The sequence below is a fragment of the Medicago sativa genome, chromosome 7 (genome assembly GCF_051527215.1).
Source record: "Medicago sativa cultivar Bolivia chromosome 7, Bolivia_mono, whole genome shotgun sequence".
NCBI lineage: Eukaryota > Viridiplantae > Streptophyta > Magnoliopsida > Fabales > Fabaceae > Medicago > Medicago sativa.
The window spans coordinates 5,853,320-5,867,710 of record NC_140755.1 but is presented as its reverse complement, the minus strand read 5'-3'; the positions used below and the strand labels follow the sequence as shown (position 1 = coordinate 5,867,710).

The 14,391-nt window shown below is 29.2% G+C and overlaps 1 protein-coding gene and 2 long non-coding RNA genes across 4 annotated transcripts; 1 reads left to right on the top strand and 2 right to left on the bottom strand.

Moving 5' to 3' along the window:
- Positions 1-941: 941 nt before the first annotated feature.
- LOC146903780 (heparan-alpha-glucosaminide N-acetyltransferase-like protein (DUF1624)) lies at positions 942-8,464 on the bottom strand. 2 transcript variants are annotated; one of them, XM_085722396.1, is made up of 14 exons: positions 8,366-8,464; positions 7,974-8,261; positions 4,682-4,819; positions 4,415-4,496; positions 3,959-4,035; positions 3,755-3,861; positions 3,428-3,542; positions 3,186-3,302; positions 2,895-2,986; positions 2,626-2,692; positions 2,332-2,410; positions 2,160-2,251; positions 1,698-1,841; positions 942-1,402 (listed from the first exon to the last, which is right to left on the bottom strand). In XM_085722396.1, exons 2-14 carry the CDS (start codon positions 8,217-8,219, stop codon positions 1,376-1,378), a joined length of 1,383 nt encoding a protein of 460 aa, XP_085578522.1. In that variant the 5' UTR covers positions 8,220-8,261; positions 8,366-8,464; the 3' UTR covers positions 942-1,375. The 2 variants fall into 2 exon arrangements, with proteins under 2 accessions (XP_085578522.1, XP_085578523.1); XM_085722397.1 differs by having other exon boundaries at positions 7,974-8,258.
- A 2,514-nt stretch (positions 8,465-10,978) lies between these two features.
- LOC146903778 (uncharacterized) lies at positions 10,979-13,435 on the top strand. The gene is made up of 3 exons (XR_015019659.1): positions 10,979-11,507; positions 12,697-12,765; positions 13,111-13,435. It is a non-coding gene; the product is annotated as an uncharacterized LOC146903778 (long non-coding RNA).
- On the bottom strand, positions 12,749-13,201 carry LOC146903779 (uncharacterized). The gene is made up of 2 exons (XR_015019660.1): positions 13,088-13,201; positions 12,749-12,979 (listed from the first exon to the last, which is right to left on the bottom strand). It is a non-coding gene; the product is annotated as an uncharacterized LOC146903779 (long non-coding RNA).
- Positions 13,436-14,391: the final 956 nt, after the last annotated feature.

Sequence of the window (14,391 nt, the reverse complement as noted above, 5' to 3'; positions counted from 1 at the left end):
ATTTATCAGAAGATAAGATTCAATCAACAACATATCTTACATCGGATTATATCTCCTGATCAGCGTATTTTAGAGGTTGAACAATCCACAACGTGCACAGATTAACTGTCAAACATTATTTGTTCACATGACACATAATAGTCCATAATGATTTCATTTCCAATTAAATAATAATAAAATTGAGAGGAGAGGAAACATCAATTGTGGATGAATACTGTACGAAGAATTCAAGTAAGAAACAAATTGAAACGCTGAGGTGAAATACAATGAAGACGGATGAGAAAAGACACTATACACCCAAACTCTCTAAACCCTAGAAGACACTATATGGTTGTAAATTCTAATTGTTAAGGAAGATAAAAAAGGACTAAACTCATGTGCATATCCTTATATATTATTCATATGGTTCTTAATTAAAAAGACAATAATATATGAACAAAAATGTTGACAATTCAACAAATTCTTTTATGGTATTTTGAGAGGTCTTTTACAATATTTCTTTTGTCAAATAGTGGTTGGGCTCATACATTTTAAATGTAGCGAAGTGAAAAGTTCAGGATTTAAACCACAATTCCCGCATATTAATGTCCTTCCATCGAGTTGTGTTTACTGAACTTTTTTACATCTAATTTGTAATGCACCATTCTTTATACTAAATAACATTTTATTTATTATAGTTACAAAAGAAATCTGTATGTTGACAAGGTATCTATCTCAAATTAAATATCAAATATCAAGTATATAGCTCTTTTCTTTGCTATGCATTAGATCATATAGTATGAAATCTACGTTTTTTCTTCAAATTTCTACCACAATAATTTTATCTTACGGTTTCATATAGTTCAATTATCTTATCGTTTTTTTTGTAGTGACCATTGTCACTGATTTCATGCAGACATTCTTCCAACACAACATTTAAAAATCACACATAAAAATTGACATTTCTAAGCTAATAATAATAATGATAATAAATATTAAGCTAAAGTTGTACAATGATATATCGTGTCAAATTCTTACTCATCTTGAAATCTAACATTTCAAGATACAAATTACCCAATATATGGCAGTCATCATATATACTATAAACAAAAGCTGCTCTCATTTTTCTATATATAAAAGTAAAAGGCTGCCATGAAGAAATGTAACTTCTCCAAAATATATCATATGCATCATCCATGTAGGTGATTTTATCAATAGATTAGAGGAACATTTATTCATGTTCATGTTCTTGAATAAAAGACCAGCTCCAAAATTTCTCTCAAAATTCCACCAACAATGCTTGGTCCTCCTCATTAAGACATAGGTGAAACAAAAAATGTCTCATCATTTAATAACATAATAATCTTGTTATCCACTAGCATATTTGCTTCCTCCTTCATGATCCAACTCCAATTAACTTTAGCTGTGACAAGAAATTTTGCAATCATATCACATTATTAGCGCATGAAAAATGTGGCCTCATAATAGAAAATCATGATTTATTAAAAAATAATCATATAGTTATTATAGTAAAAGAAGCCAATGTTTTAAAAATTGAACCGGCAAGATATATGGATCATGGTTCAACTATTTTAAACCGCTTGAACCGCTCAAATAACCAAATTGTAGACAATGTTTGTTCAAGGTTTAACCGGTTCGATTTTTAAAACATTGGTAAAAATTAGTAAATAACTGCAAAGTGGGAGATTAGAAATTACAATGTTGTTATGAGGATTTCCCCAATAAAATCCTTGAAGGAAAATTGGGAAAATGTTGCAAGCTGCTAAGACATAAATCATTAATGCATGCATGCCTATCCATTGGAAAATCGAAGTCATGCGACTATATCCACATACATCAACCTGCAAGCAAGAGAAAATAATTTTATCAGCTAATCGATGATTTCCATGTTTGTGTAATTTGTTTAGTTAAGTACTTGTAGCGTAAGCACTTATCACATAACTACTAAAAAAACCATTTCTATAACAAAGATAAAATACAATCCAACTGTTTTCATATAAGCTATCAGCTATTTACATAAGCACGCACTATCTTGAAGAATTTATTTACGGAAACAAACTGAAAACCGTTTATGAACATGTCATAAGCTATTTCTCACGCGTGTATGTCAATAGATAACCTATCTCGAACAAATCCAATGCAGAAGAGTTATTACTAACCATCAAATATATTCCAGCAAAGAGAATGCCAGCAGCACCAGCAGTGAGACAAGTATAACTAAATGAGTAGAGAACTTTATTTACATGCATTCCTACATTACAACAAGAGCTTATGTTAATTAATTTAATACTAAAGAAATTAGACAAGAAAGAGTTAAGAGATAATGGTTACCAAATAAATCCAAGGCAATGCCAGATACTACAAGACAAGAGGTTGGAATCATCCAATGTAAGATTCTAATTCTGTGGTCCTGCATTTAGCAATATAAGGAAATAACATTAATACTCATAATTAAACGATGAATGTAGCACCAACACTTTATATTGAAAGTCTGTCTGATGTTTAACACCGACACGATACATGTGATTACATTTGAAAGCGTGTCTGGTGTGTAGGTGTTAATGTCGTGTTTGGTGTATGTGCTTCCTAAAGAAAGTAATAAAAAACCAAAATGTTGGGAATTACCTTGAAATGGAGAATAATATGACCATAATGCAAGCCAACCAAGCAGGTAACAATTGCCATCACTGAACTATAATTCCATAATAGACACAAAATTAGAGACAACAAGAAAAAGTTCACCATAAACCATGCTATATAAATTTCAATGAAGCAAATAATTTGTTCATGTCAAGGAAGATATTCAACAATCAGATATTAGTCACTTTTTTCCAATTTTCCTTCATATCGAGAATTGCATTCTAAAAACAAAGGATTGAAAGAGTGAAAGTCACCTTAAGAGTCCTTCAGGATCAAAAGGAGCTTGACACCAAGAAGGAGCATCAGGAGGCAATGGTCCATAGTCAGGAGAATTTATACTGCATTCCTGTTGTAATAAAAAGTTACACCGTCAACAACTTACAACCAATTATAACTGTAAATTCAAAAGGAGTTATGACTAAAGTCAAACTTTTTTAATAATCAGACGACTAGGATTTGTTGACAATATAAAAAATCTATAAACTGACAGTGCATAAGAACTAGAAAATATTGATCAGAACAACTAAGAGTATAGAGGATCATACAGGCGCCCGTGCATATATTGGTCTCCGGTATAGATGTTGTAAACCCAACAAGCTACGATCGATCATTCCAACGACATTGCAGGCTGGTCCAGTGTCGCCTCTTACTCCACATTTAACCTAACACATGTTCAGATAGATACTTAAATCACATTTTCAACCAATATATAAGAAGTTAAATTGTTTCTAAAAATGAATTTAAACTTCCAAATAGGTGTGAAAATGTAAACGACATAAACACTCACAGAAAATTTCATAGGTTCTGAAGAAGGTTCTGTTGGAACTTCATACTCCCAATCGGGAACGTACATCCCATACAGCAAGCAAAGATAAATGACAGATAGAAATAAAGCCAAAGCCCTGTTATATTCAAAAAAAATAATCAATTTAAATAAAAAAAAACCATGACTTGAGACACAAGTTAAAGGGAAAAGCAACATCACATAACTAGGCATGATTGAAAAACAACTTAATTAAGCACTTATAGCATAAACATATCATAAGTTTATGTATAAGTACTTTCATCAAACCTATATTAAGAAACTAAAATTCTACAAGAAAATTAAGCTTACCATTGATATCGATACTTTCTCAAAAGGGACGATCCAGAATTAACGATATCTTCACGCTTGAGCCAAATTTCACAGAGAGCTGTAATAAAATATGCTACCGCAATTCTCTGCATCCAATGAAATAAATAAAGAATGATCAATATTATACAAACATTTTTTATCATGTTCAACGAAGTTCTAACTTCATAGGGCGAAAAATTGTACCTGCAGTATTCCCATCAACCTTATCTGCTTCAAATCCACTCCAAACGTCAAATCACTAACGCGATGAACATAGCCTCCTGCAAACGACAAAATGCAATACATTACATACATGGACATGATTCCAATTTTGTCAATCGTAGATCGCGTAAATTGACGGTTTGTTCAAATTCCGGTATGTTGCACTGCTATAGCGCTGCTCTAACTGCTATTTGACAAAACTTTGTACTAAATAGTGTATCACAAAACAACAGGGATTTGTTCAAATTCCGATATGCACGTTATAGCGCCGCTATAGCTGTTATTTCACAACATATACAGGATTCATATTAGAAATTTCCATCACCAACATTTTACTTTAACACCTTGACATTCATCAAAAAAATAACAAATGCTAAATAAGCTTAAATTTTAGCTAAGAAATTATCACAAAATTTAAGCAAAAGGTTCGGTTGGCACCTTGAAGAAAAATGCCTAATGCAAGAAGCTTAAGCGCCCGTAAAACCGCCTTTCTAGTCGCATCAACTTTGCAAGATGGTTTCTGTTCAAGAAACAGATAAGGTAGATTAACAAATGAACAATTTATCAAAAATGTTTCAATACAAATTTTGATTCTAGTCAAGTATTACAAAATTAATATAGATCAAAGAATTCAAAGGTATTGCATTATCACTAAATAATATCATTACATTCTTTGTAATTATAGAAAAGTTTCAAATAACCAACCTTGTATGTGAATGCTAGTGCAACGCCAACAATAAAAAGAAAAAACGGCATAACAAAGTCTGCTATTGTTAAACCATTCCATGGAGAATGATTGAGTGCTGGAATAAGTCCACCAGCATCATCCACCAATATCATAAGCTGCATTGAGTTTCATAAAATCAGTATAAATCAATGTAAGATGGAAACAAATTAAGATAATTTATGTATCTGAGATGTAAATAACCCATCAATTAGTATCATAAGTTATTATTAATACACACATTTCATTTATTATTTGCCTAGGAGGCACCAAAGGAGTTTTAAACGTGAAGTTTGGAGTTCAAACTCTAAAAACCTATGCAACACCGATACTTAAGATTGAAAGTGTCCAGTGTCTGACACCAACTCAACACTTATGCGTAAGTGTCGAGTTGCATAAGTGTCAGACAGTAGATACTTTCGAGCCTATTACATTCAATTCAATTACTTCCATTTATTAAATAAACTTTACCGTTGTCTAAGAATGAATAGCAACGCGTGTCTAGTGTCTCATATTCGTGTCTTTGCATGTACCGGTGTCGGTGCCTCATAGTGTAAAGCAAACATAACCACTAAATTACTAATATTTGCCTAAAAGTAAATTATCGATGCAACTTTTACTTCATCATATATATTTTTCCTAACCAAATTACACCAGACCAAAGTTTAAACAAGACAAATATTTCCTAACCAAATTTGTCGTTTTCAAACTATACAAAATATCAGTTAATTCCAATTGGAAAATATAACATGATTGGATTATGTATCATGTGAATAGTTGAAGAAAGAAAAAGGCAAAATTGTACAATCCCATGTGAGAAGCACCAAACATTCTATAAGGCTAAAAGGACAGTTTATCTTATCCATGCCAGTTTCATTAGGCACACCAAACAATGTCTAGACCTAAAACATTTCCTCATGGAAAATTATGATTACTTCCAATGTTAGAAGTTGCATGCAAAAGGACAAGTTGAAATCTATGAAGCACGAACACATATACGGACACCAGACAACATGAACACTGACACGTCGACACCAGTAATAATTTTAGAAAATGATATAATTCAATGTAGTCACATGTGTCCGTATGTTGGTGTCAATACATTTATGAATTGAAACCTACCAAAAATAAAAATATATTTCAAGTACTAAAAGATTATTTAATTTATAATATGATAATATTACATATTTGGTGACAAAATATGACATAGTAAAATGATATCATGAAGGTACTAAAGTAAGTCACACAAATACAAGCATTGCGTTTCAATGTCATTTCCCATTGATAAAGCAACATGGTGAGTGGTGAGGAGTCGGTTCAGGCACATTACATCTAACCAACTACACGTTATTAGGACACCTTTTTTTGATAATGATGTATGTATGTATTAGTAAGTAACCTTTTTATCATATAATAAACTTTGAACTTGATTTACTTAATAGACCATTTTTTATTAACCTAATCCATTTACAATAGTTTTTTGTAGGCTTGTTAAGTTGGGGGTGTAAAAATTAAAAATACCTAATCTTGATGGGAAGAGGTGAAACTTAGATTGGACCATATAAAAAAAATGTCTAGTGTTGAAACTCACACACACGCGTTGAAGAGGAGTATCGAGGGTTTGAACCCGCGCGTTTATAAAGATGAAAAATACTTGAGTCATATAAAATAAACGAATTTCAATTCCTAAAAAATATCTAGTTATACGTTATTTATTATTCCTAAAAAAGTTGCATGATAAACGAATCATATAAAATATCTAGATATACGTTATTTATTCCTATGAGTAATATCAATGGTTGAAGATACTATTTTTTTTTTTCTGAAAAATTACTAAGGGAAAAAATTTAAAAAGAAAAGTCAAAGAATTGATTTAATATATATGATTAAAAATAGAACAATATATTTTTGGTAAATTTCAAAATTATACAACAAAAACCAGGAATTGTTAAACAAAAACTAAGGAAACATATTTATTATTGGTCAATTTGAAAATTATAAAACAAGAAATAGGAAACATATTTATTATCAAAATAATATTTCCTAAAAAAAATATTATCAAAATAACATATATACAATATAAATATATCATAAAAATCAGAGAATATTGTGAAATTTTTTCAATGGACACGTAGCCATATTCTGTTTTAGTGGACGGCTTTGCAGATGACTAATATAGGTAAACGAACTCTACAAAAGAGGGAACATAAAATATCTTACTAGAATTAATAACTTAACAAAATAAATTAATTTGACCCATTATCATTGAGCAAAAATACATATAGATAGTTTTTCCTAAATGAAAATATTAAAAAATATAGAGGTATCAACTAGGTTTTCGGCGGAGATTAGTCATCAATAAAGTCGACGATATTTCCAATTAATAACATTTTTTTATTGTTAGAAAAATTATTAAAAAAATATAGATATGTTATAATCAGAGAATAATATTATAACAATTTGATCACAAAGAGGCATGTAGCCGTAATGGTATGTAAATGGACGGCTCTCTAGTTGAGTAACAAACTTTTTCTTATAAAAAAAAAAAGAGACAAAAAACAATTTAATTTAATTTAACATGAAATGCAATTCTTCTTTACTTTAAAGTAAAGCAATCTAACTTTCTTTAACACGTGCAACCTGCAAACTCTTTGGATTCTCTCATGAGTCAAGTAGTACCAACAAATTGGGTATAGCATCCAAATCTATTAAATCTCAAGAATCTCTCTCCCTTTACCTCATCACTCTCAAGTCAATCACCCCATTTTATTAATCATCACTAACCATCAAAATTTAGCAATAACTATATTAACCTAATAAACCCAATAACTATAAAATAAAAAAATTTAGGTGAGTCGAGATTTCGACGAGTCATCGGATCTCAAAGCTCAACGAAAGCCAACATAAGTACAAAGTACCTAACTATGTACTTACATCTGAAACAAGAGTTGAACTAACGATCTTATGAGATACGGACCAACTTGACCAACATGAGTTAAACCTTATTTATTGTATGTTACTACTAAAATTATTATTTTATTATTATCACTAAAAAACTTGGACCACCAACACCAAAACACAACCCAACCCAAAATCCAATGAAGGAAACAAAAAACAAACTAAATTATTTAACATACGACGTCGTTAGCTTCATCTTAAAAAAAATCATTACTAATAATATAAAAATCCTAAAACAAAATCAACTAAATAATTAATATTAATTAATTAACATAACTAAAAAGAAGCAAAATAAGGAAGGTAGAGAGAGAATACCGCAACAGTGAGACCACGAAAAACATCAAGTGAAAGCAATCGTTGAGAAGTTTGAGGTTGTTGTTGTTGTTGATGTTCTTGTTCTTGTTTTCTTGATGAAGATGAAGAAGAAGAAATCATTGCAGAAAGTTCTTCATTATTAATAATCTTTGTAGCTGAATCATGGATCTGTTGTTCTTGTTCATGACCCATTTCCAAATCTTCATCATTCTCTTCAAAACTCTTTATTGCTTCGTATTTCTTCATCTTCTTATATCAATGTCTCTTGATATTTTCCACCATCTACTACTATATACATACATTTATTTTTCTCATCAAAATCTATAAAAACACCAATAATAAACATAAATATATTAAAGATTATAAGAAAGAAAAGAACATTAATATCTTACTTGAAGAAACAATGCAATATGGTAGGGTTAGGAGCTTGGAAGAAGAAGAAGATCTTTATGTTGTTCTTTTTTTTCTTCTTTCTTCTTCTCTTACTGTTTGTTGGTTTCTTTACCTTTGTTTTCACAGTTTTATAGGCAACTAGTAAAAATACCCGTGCTGACGCACGGGTGCATTTATAGTTTTATCAATTAAAATTAAATGCATATGTGACTTACTATATGTGAATTACCATTATCACATTGATTATTTACTAAAGTTTATCTAGTGATTATATTGTTGTTGTAGGGATGCATGTAAAGATAGATAAAATTGAAATAAACATTGAAACATTGGTTACAATAAGAATACAGTACTCGGTTGGAAATATCAAAAAGCATAATATATAATACAACGGTAGATAAAATTGAAAAAAAAAATTATTACATTAAATATTATTAAATACGAAAAACATGACAAACATAACTATTGTTGATTGAAAATTTAAATCTAATTCTGCAACCTGGTTGAAATAAATTGGTTCGACAGAATTTATTCCACAAAGGCCCTAATCTTGTAGTTATATTCTGCATCATAGAATTTTTTACGAATATATTAATTAGCATATATGGAATATATAACATATATATATATATATATATATATATATATATATATATATATATATAATTCACAAATATTGGTTCCATAATTTTTTATATTTATCATTCATATATATTGGTCCTGTATTTTTATATTTATCATTCACAAATCTTAGTCCCGTGTTTTTAATTTTTATTATTCACAAATATTGGTCCCATGATTTATATATTTATCATTCACAAATCTTGGTCCCGTGTTTTTTTTTATTTATAAGTCACAAATTTTGGTCTCATGCTTTTTGTAATTTATCATTCAGAAATTTTGGTTCCTTTTTTTTTTTTTTTTATATTTATCGTTCACAAATTTTGGTACGTATTTTTTATATTTATCATTAACAAATCTTGGTTATGTACTTTTTATATTTATCATTCATAAATTTTTGTCCCGTGTTTTTTATATTTACCATTCACAAATCTTGATCCCGTGTGTTTCTTATATTTTTATAAGCATGTGTTTGGTTTCAATTCTAAAGGGTAAAAAGTGATTCCAAAGGTTGTATAATTGATTTTATGATGTTTGGATGATTTAAAGTAGAATTGATTTTGCTTGTATAATTGATTCTACTTGAAGCTACAATTTGTAGTTTTTGGTTTTTACAATTGATTTTATCTTTAAATTATTCTAAAATTTATATCAATAACAACATGGCCCGTGTATTATAATTATTATAAACCTTGTATCAACGAAAACATGTCTCGTGTGTCAGTATTAGTTTAGTTAGTTACAATTTGAAATAATTCTTAAATATTAGTCAATCCTGCTTCTCCCATGTCTATCATGCACCAATCAATGCCCACTTATTCCATGCATTTTAGTTGATGAGGGTCCAATATTATTTTATAATTGAAATAAAGCGATATTCTAAATGTCAACTTATCCCTTTCTTATAAAGTGAGGTGGTATTATAGATAGAAGAAACATTTTAGCAGAACATTTTAGTGAGGTGCACTTATCTCGTGCATATACGTTACTTATGAAACTTTATTCAATGGTCACTTCTCTAATTCATTTAAGTTATCTACGAAATTTTATTCAATATCCACTTATCATGTGTATTTTAGAATTGATATCACATGTTAGATTAATAAGTACCAGTTTATCCACTTCTTGTGTTAGATAATTATTTTCATATCATGAATGAATATGTGTTTAGTAGCGCATTTCCTTCGATCATTATTATTAGTTGTGATAATATTTTAGATTTATTGGATGATTAATATACTTTTAGTTTATATTTATCACAAAATGATATAGTTGCTCAATGAATTTACAAAGTGATATTGAGTTATCCCCAATAATTGATTTTTTTCAATTACGACGATGATGAATTATGCTCTCAGACCCCTGTTTGATTTTTCTTAACTTTATTTAATAATCCATCCATCTTAAAATAATTGTCTTTAAGTAAAATATACCCTAATAATTGATTTTTCTAAATAGCCTTTGTTTTTGTAAAATATTTATCAATTAAGTAACTTGTTGTATGACAAAAACACATAGATTTTATTGAGAAAATTTTGACAAATACTACTTTTGAAATATTAATAAAGTTAACAATTAATTTAAGAATGAACCAAATTGATTGTCCCATTAATTCATTAAGGGTCATGTTAACCAGAGCCCCCGGGGCATTGGTTAAGAAAGCAAATATAGTAATATATGCATTGATAGTTGTGTAATCAATGCATTAAAAGCTTAAAAAAATATCTTTTTTGACTTAGAATTTCTTCTTTTAGCATCCTTAACCAGTGCCCCGGGGGCACTGGTTAACATTTCCCGTTAATTAATTGGAAATATGTTCTAGTGCTATTTGCCACACCACACGTATTCCGTCATCACTCTCTCTCTATTCACTCTCAAATCCTCACATGTCTCACATAATTTTATTTATTTAATATTTTTTTTGAATGATTTATTTAATATTATTTAATAATTTGTTTAATTTTAACAAAATCCTCACACGTCTCCCATCCCTCACATATTTCCCTTCTCTCTCTCTCTCTCTCTCTCTCCTGAGACCATCCATATCTTTCTCTTCTCCACCATGAAAATCTTTCCGGCGACCAACAAATCCGACCAGATCTACATCTTTCCGGCGACCTTTACTAAAAAAAAATTACATATTATTCATCACCTCATTCTCCTCTTTCTTTCTATCAAATTAGATTTTCAAAAGGAAATTTCTTGAGAATTTCTCATTTTAAAAAATGAGATTTCCTGCCACCGTTTGGATGCACCACCACCACCGCTAAACTAATCTCTCAATTCTGTATAAAACACCCTTTTTATTTCTCCGATTTTGTGGCCACCGTGAGCCTCCACAGCAAAAATCAAAACTTTGCTTACCCTAAACATCCACAACAAAACCCACAAAAAGTAAGGCCAGAGGTATTTTTTTGGAGACAACCACAACAACAATTAGCTTCAGTTTCGTCATCAAACATGCAACAACAACATTCAGAAGATGGAATTTGATGTGATTTTCTCGTATTTTCAAGAGATGTAAGAATACTATTTTGTATATTTATGAACCTGTTTTAGGGTTTTTTAGATCTAATACTACTGGCATTCTTCTGTTCTGGATCTTTGATAAAAAAAACCTTTTTTTTATTGCAAATTAACTACAGTTTTGATCTTTTTCTGAAAAAAAAAATGAAGACTTTTCTGTTTAAGAACTAAGTAGGTTTGTTTACAGATGAATTATATTTTTCTTTGCAAATAAAAAAAAGTTTTTTTCTTTCAATAGTCAATTCTTATTATTTTTATGATTAAACTTTAAATTTATCACAGGTTTTGTTTCTTTCAAAAATTTCTCTTTTAGATAACTTTTTTTTTCTGTATAAATAATAACACAGAGACACCAGATTTTTAATATATAACAGATTTTTTTAATAAATTTTCTCTTTCAATAAACCTCAATTTTTTGTATAAAGAAATATAAATAATATTTAGGCCAACTAAAAACATAGATTCTTTCTAAGAGTATCAATACTCTCTAGAAAGTCAGAACATCAGCTCATCAATCTTTTTTTGTAGCTTTGATCTAGAATCTTCAATGACTGTAACAGCAAAGAAAAATCTATAATTTCCAGTTTATTGCTCATCTCAATTCGGACACTTCCTCTCTCCATTGACATATCATCTGATAACACCTCCCTTTTCTGTCAATCATTGATAAAATATTAGATCCACGGCCATGTTTGCAATGAAGATAAAGAAGATACAGATGAGATGTTTTGTATGAAATATGTTTGTTACTTATCTTTTTCTGTTGTGCTTTTTAAAGATCCATTACTTATTTAGATTTTCTTTTTTTGTTGTTGAGATAATAATTGTAAAATTATGTTAGGACTGTTTTTGGATATTTATTTTTTCATTAAATTCCCACTTCATTATCTTTCCTATTGCCACGTTTTCTTATTTTGCCTTGTATGTTATGTTGATAAGTTTGAACATGAAAGTGTAGTTTGTTAAATAAAAAAAATTAAGATAGAAATAAAAAAAATGATTATTCTAAGAACCATTTGATAGCTTTGTAAAGAGGAAAGGAATAAATTCTTTTACCTATCCATGTTCTCTTTTCCTGCTCGTGTTCTTATTTTTTCTGCAGTGAAAGAAATTAAAATGGAGTTGAAAGAAATGAGAGAATAAGAGAGCCTTGGATTAACAGAAATTTTATTTTATTTGGCAGAACATTTGTTGGAGAGTCAAGAACTTCATTTCAAGACAAAATATGCAAATAATGAATATGAACATAAAGGTATGGTAACTCTCTTCCTCGTCATTTATTTATACATGTAGTTTGTTAATAAGTTGATCTGGATTTTTTTCTTACAAAAGAACATATAATATATTTTACAGAAGAAATTATAGATGTTATTTTCAGTTGTTGGAGTGTTTAATTGCATCTTTTTTGCTTCTGGATTCTGTTCAAATCGTTTTGTATAATTTTCATAATGATATAGTTGAAGAACCTAAGCAAGAAAAACATGGTAGTATGTTAAAGAACATATGAACAAAATAATAGAATAATGAAGAATGCATGTCTTTCTAAAAAATTGGTGTTATTGTCATTTACTTACCCGTTTCCTTCTTGGTTTTGCAGAGTTGGAAATCTTTCAAGTTTTCTGCATAAAAAAACAATCAACAGTTAGATATTGGAGTTTAAGATACAAAGGGAGGAGGAAAATGAAGAGATGTAGAGATGTGGAGAGAAAAAGAAACTGAAAAAGGGATAAATAGTGTGAAGAAAGAATGAAATTTGTGGGAAACTTTTGTATGAGCAAAAGAAATTTGAATTTCAAATTTGAGAGCCAAAATTTTGTAGAAGGATTGAAATTGAAAAGGTTTTACTGGTTGAGAAGTGTGATATTTTTGAATGGACATATATTGAATAAAGTAGAAAAGAGTACAAAAATAAGTTTAGTTTAGTGATGTCTATCGTTGGAAACATGTGCAAATAAAGTAAACCAGAAAACATGTTGAAAACAGTGAAAATAATGATATTTTTAATTGATGTTTTAGTTAAGTGATGTCATCATATTAGAAATTTAAGGAAAAAGACCAGATTTACCCCCAAATTTGAGATGTTTGCATTAAAAAGGGACAAGGGCATTAATAAGTTTTCCACATATGTAAGAAAAAATACCAGATTTACCCCAAAATTTGACACCTTTGCATTAAAAAGGGATAAGGGCATAATTAGATTTTCCACAACATGTTCTTTTCTTATATTAAAGGAGATTTATAGAGTGCACACAAATACATGAATAATATTTTCTATTTTTTTATATATTTTATTTTATTTTATTTTATGTGTGCTTGATATTTTAGTTACATTTGTCCCCGCAAAAAGAGACTCCATCGGATAAATAGATAATATTATATAACAGTTTTTTTTTTTTTACGGAAATTGTAACAACTTTAATTTTTTGGCATTTAAATTGATTTTATTTTTATTTATTTTAAAATGAAAATAAAATAAAGTAATCTAAAATCTAAATTGATATTTGTGGATTTGTTGGCATTAACGAGTATAGCTCTTAGTATCAATTATCATACGTTACCGCACTATTAGGTACCTCTGCCATTTAAATCGCCAAGTCCGTACAAAATAATATATTTATATTGAGATTAAATATAAATATGTTCACATAACGATCCAATCAACATTTTTTTTGAAGGAAACGATCCAATCAACATATTGACCCATACTCAAACACTAAATTCTTTACTTATTTTAAAAAATTTAGTCATTAGGTCATTTGACCAAATTTTAAATATATCAACCGATATTTAAACACTAAATTCTCAACTTATTTTAAAAAATTTAGCCATTAGATCATTTGACCAAATTTTATACATATTTGACCGGTATTCAAACACT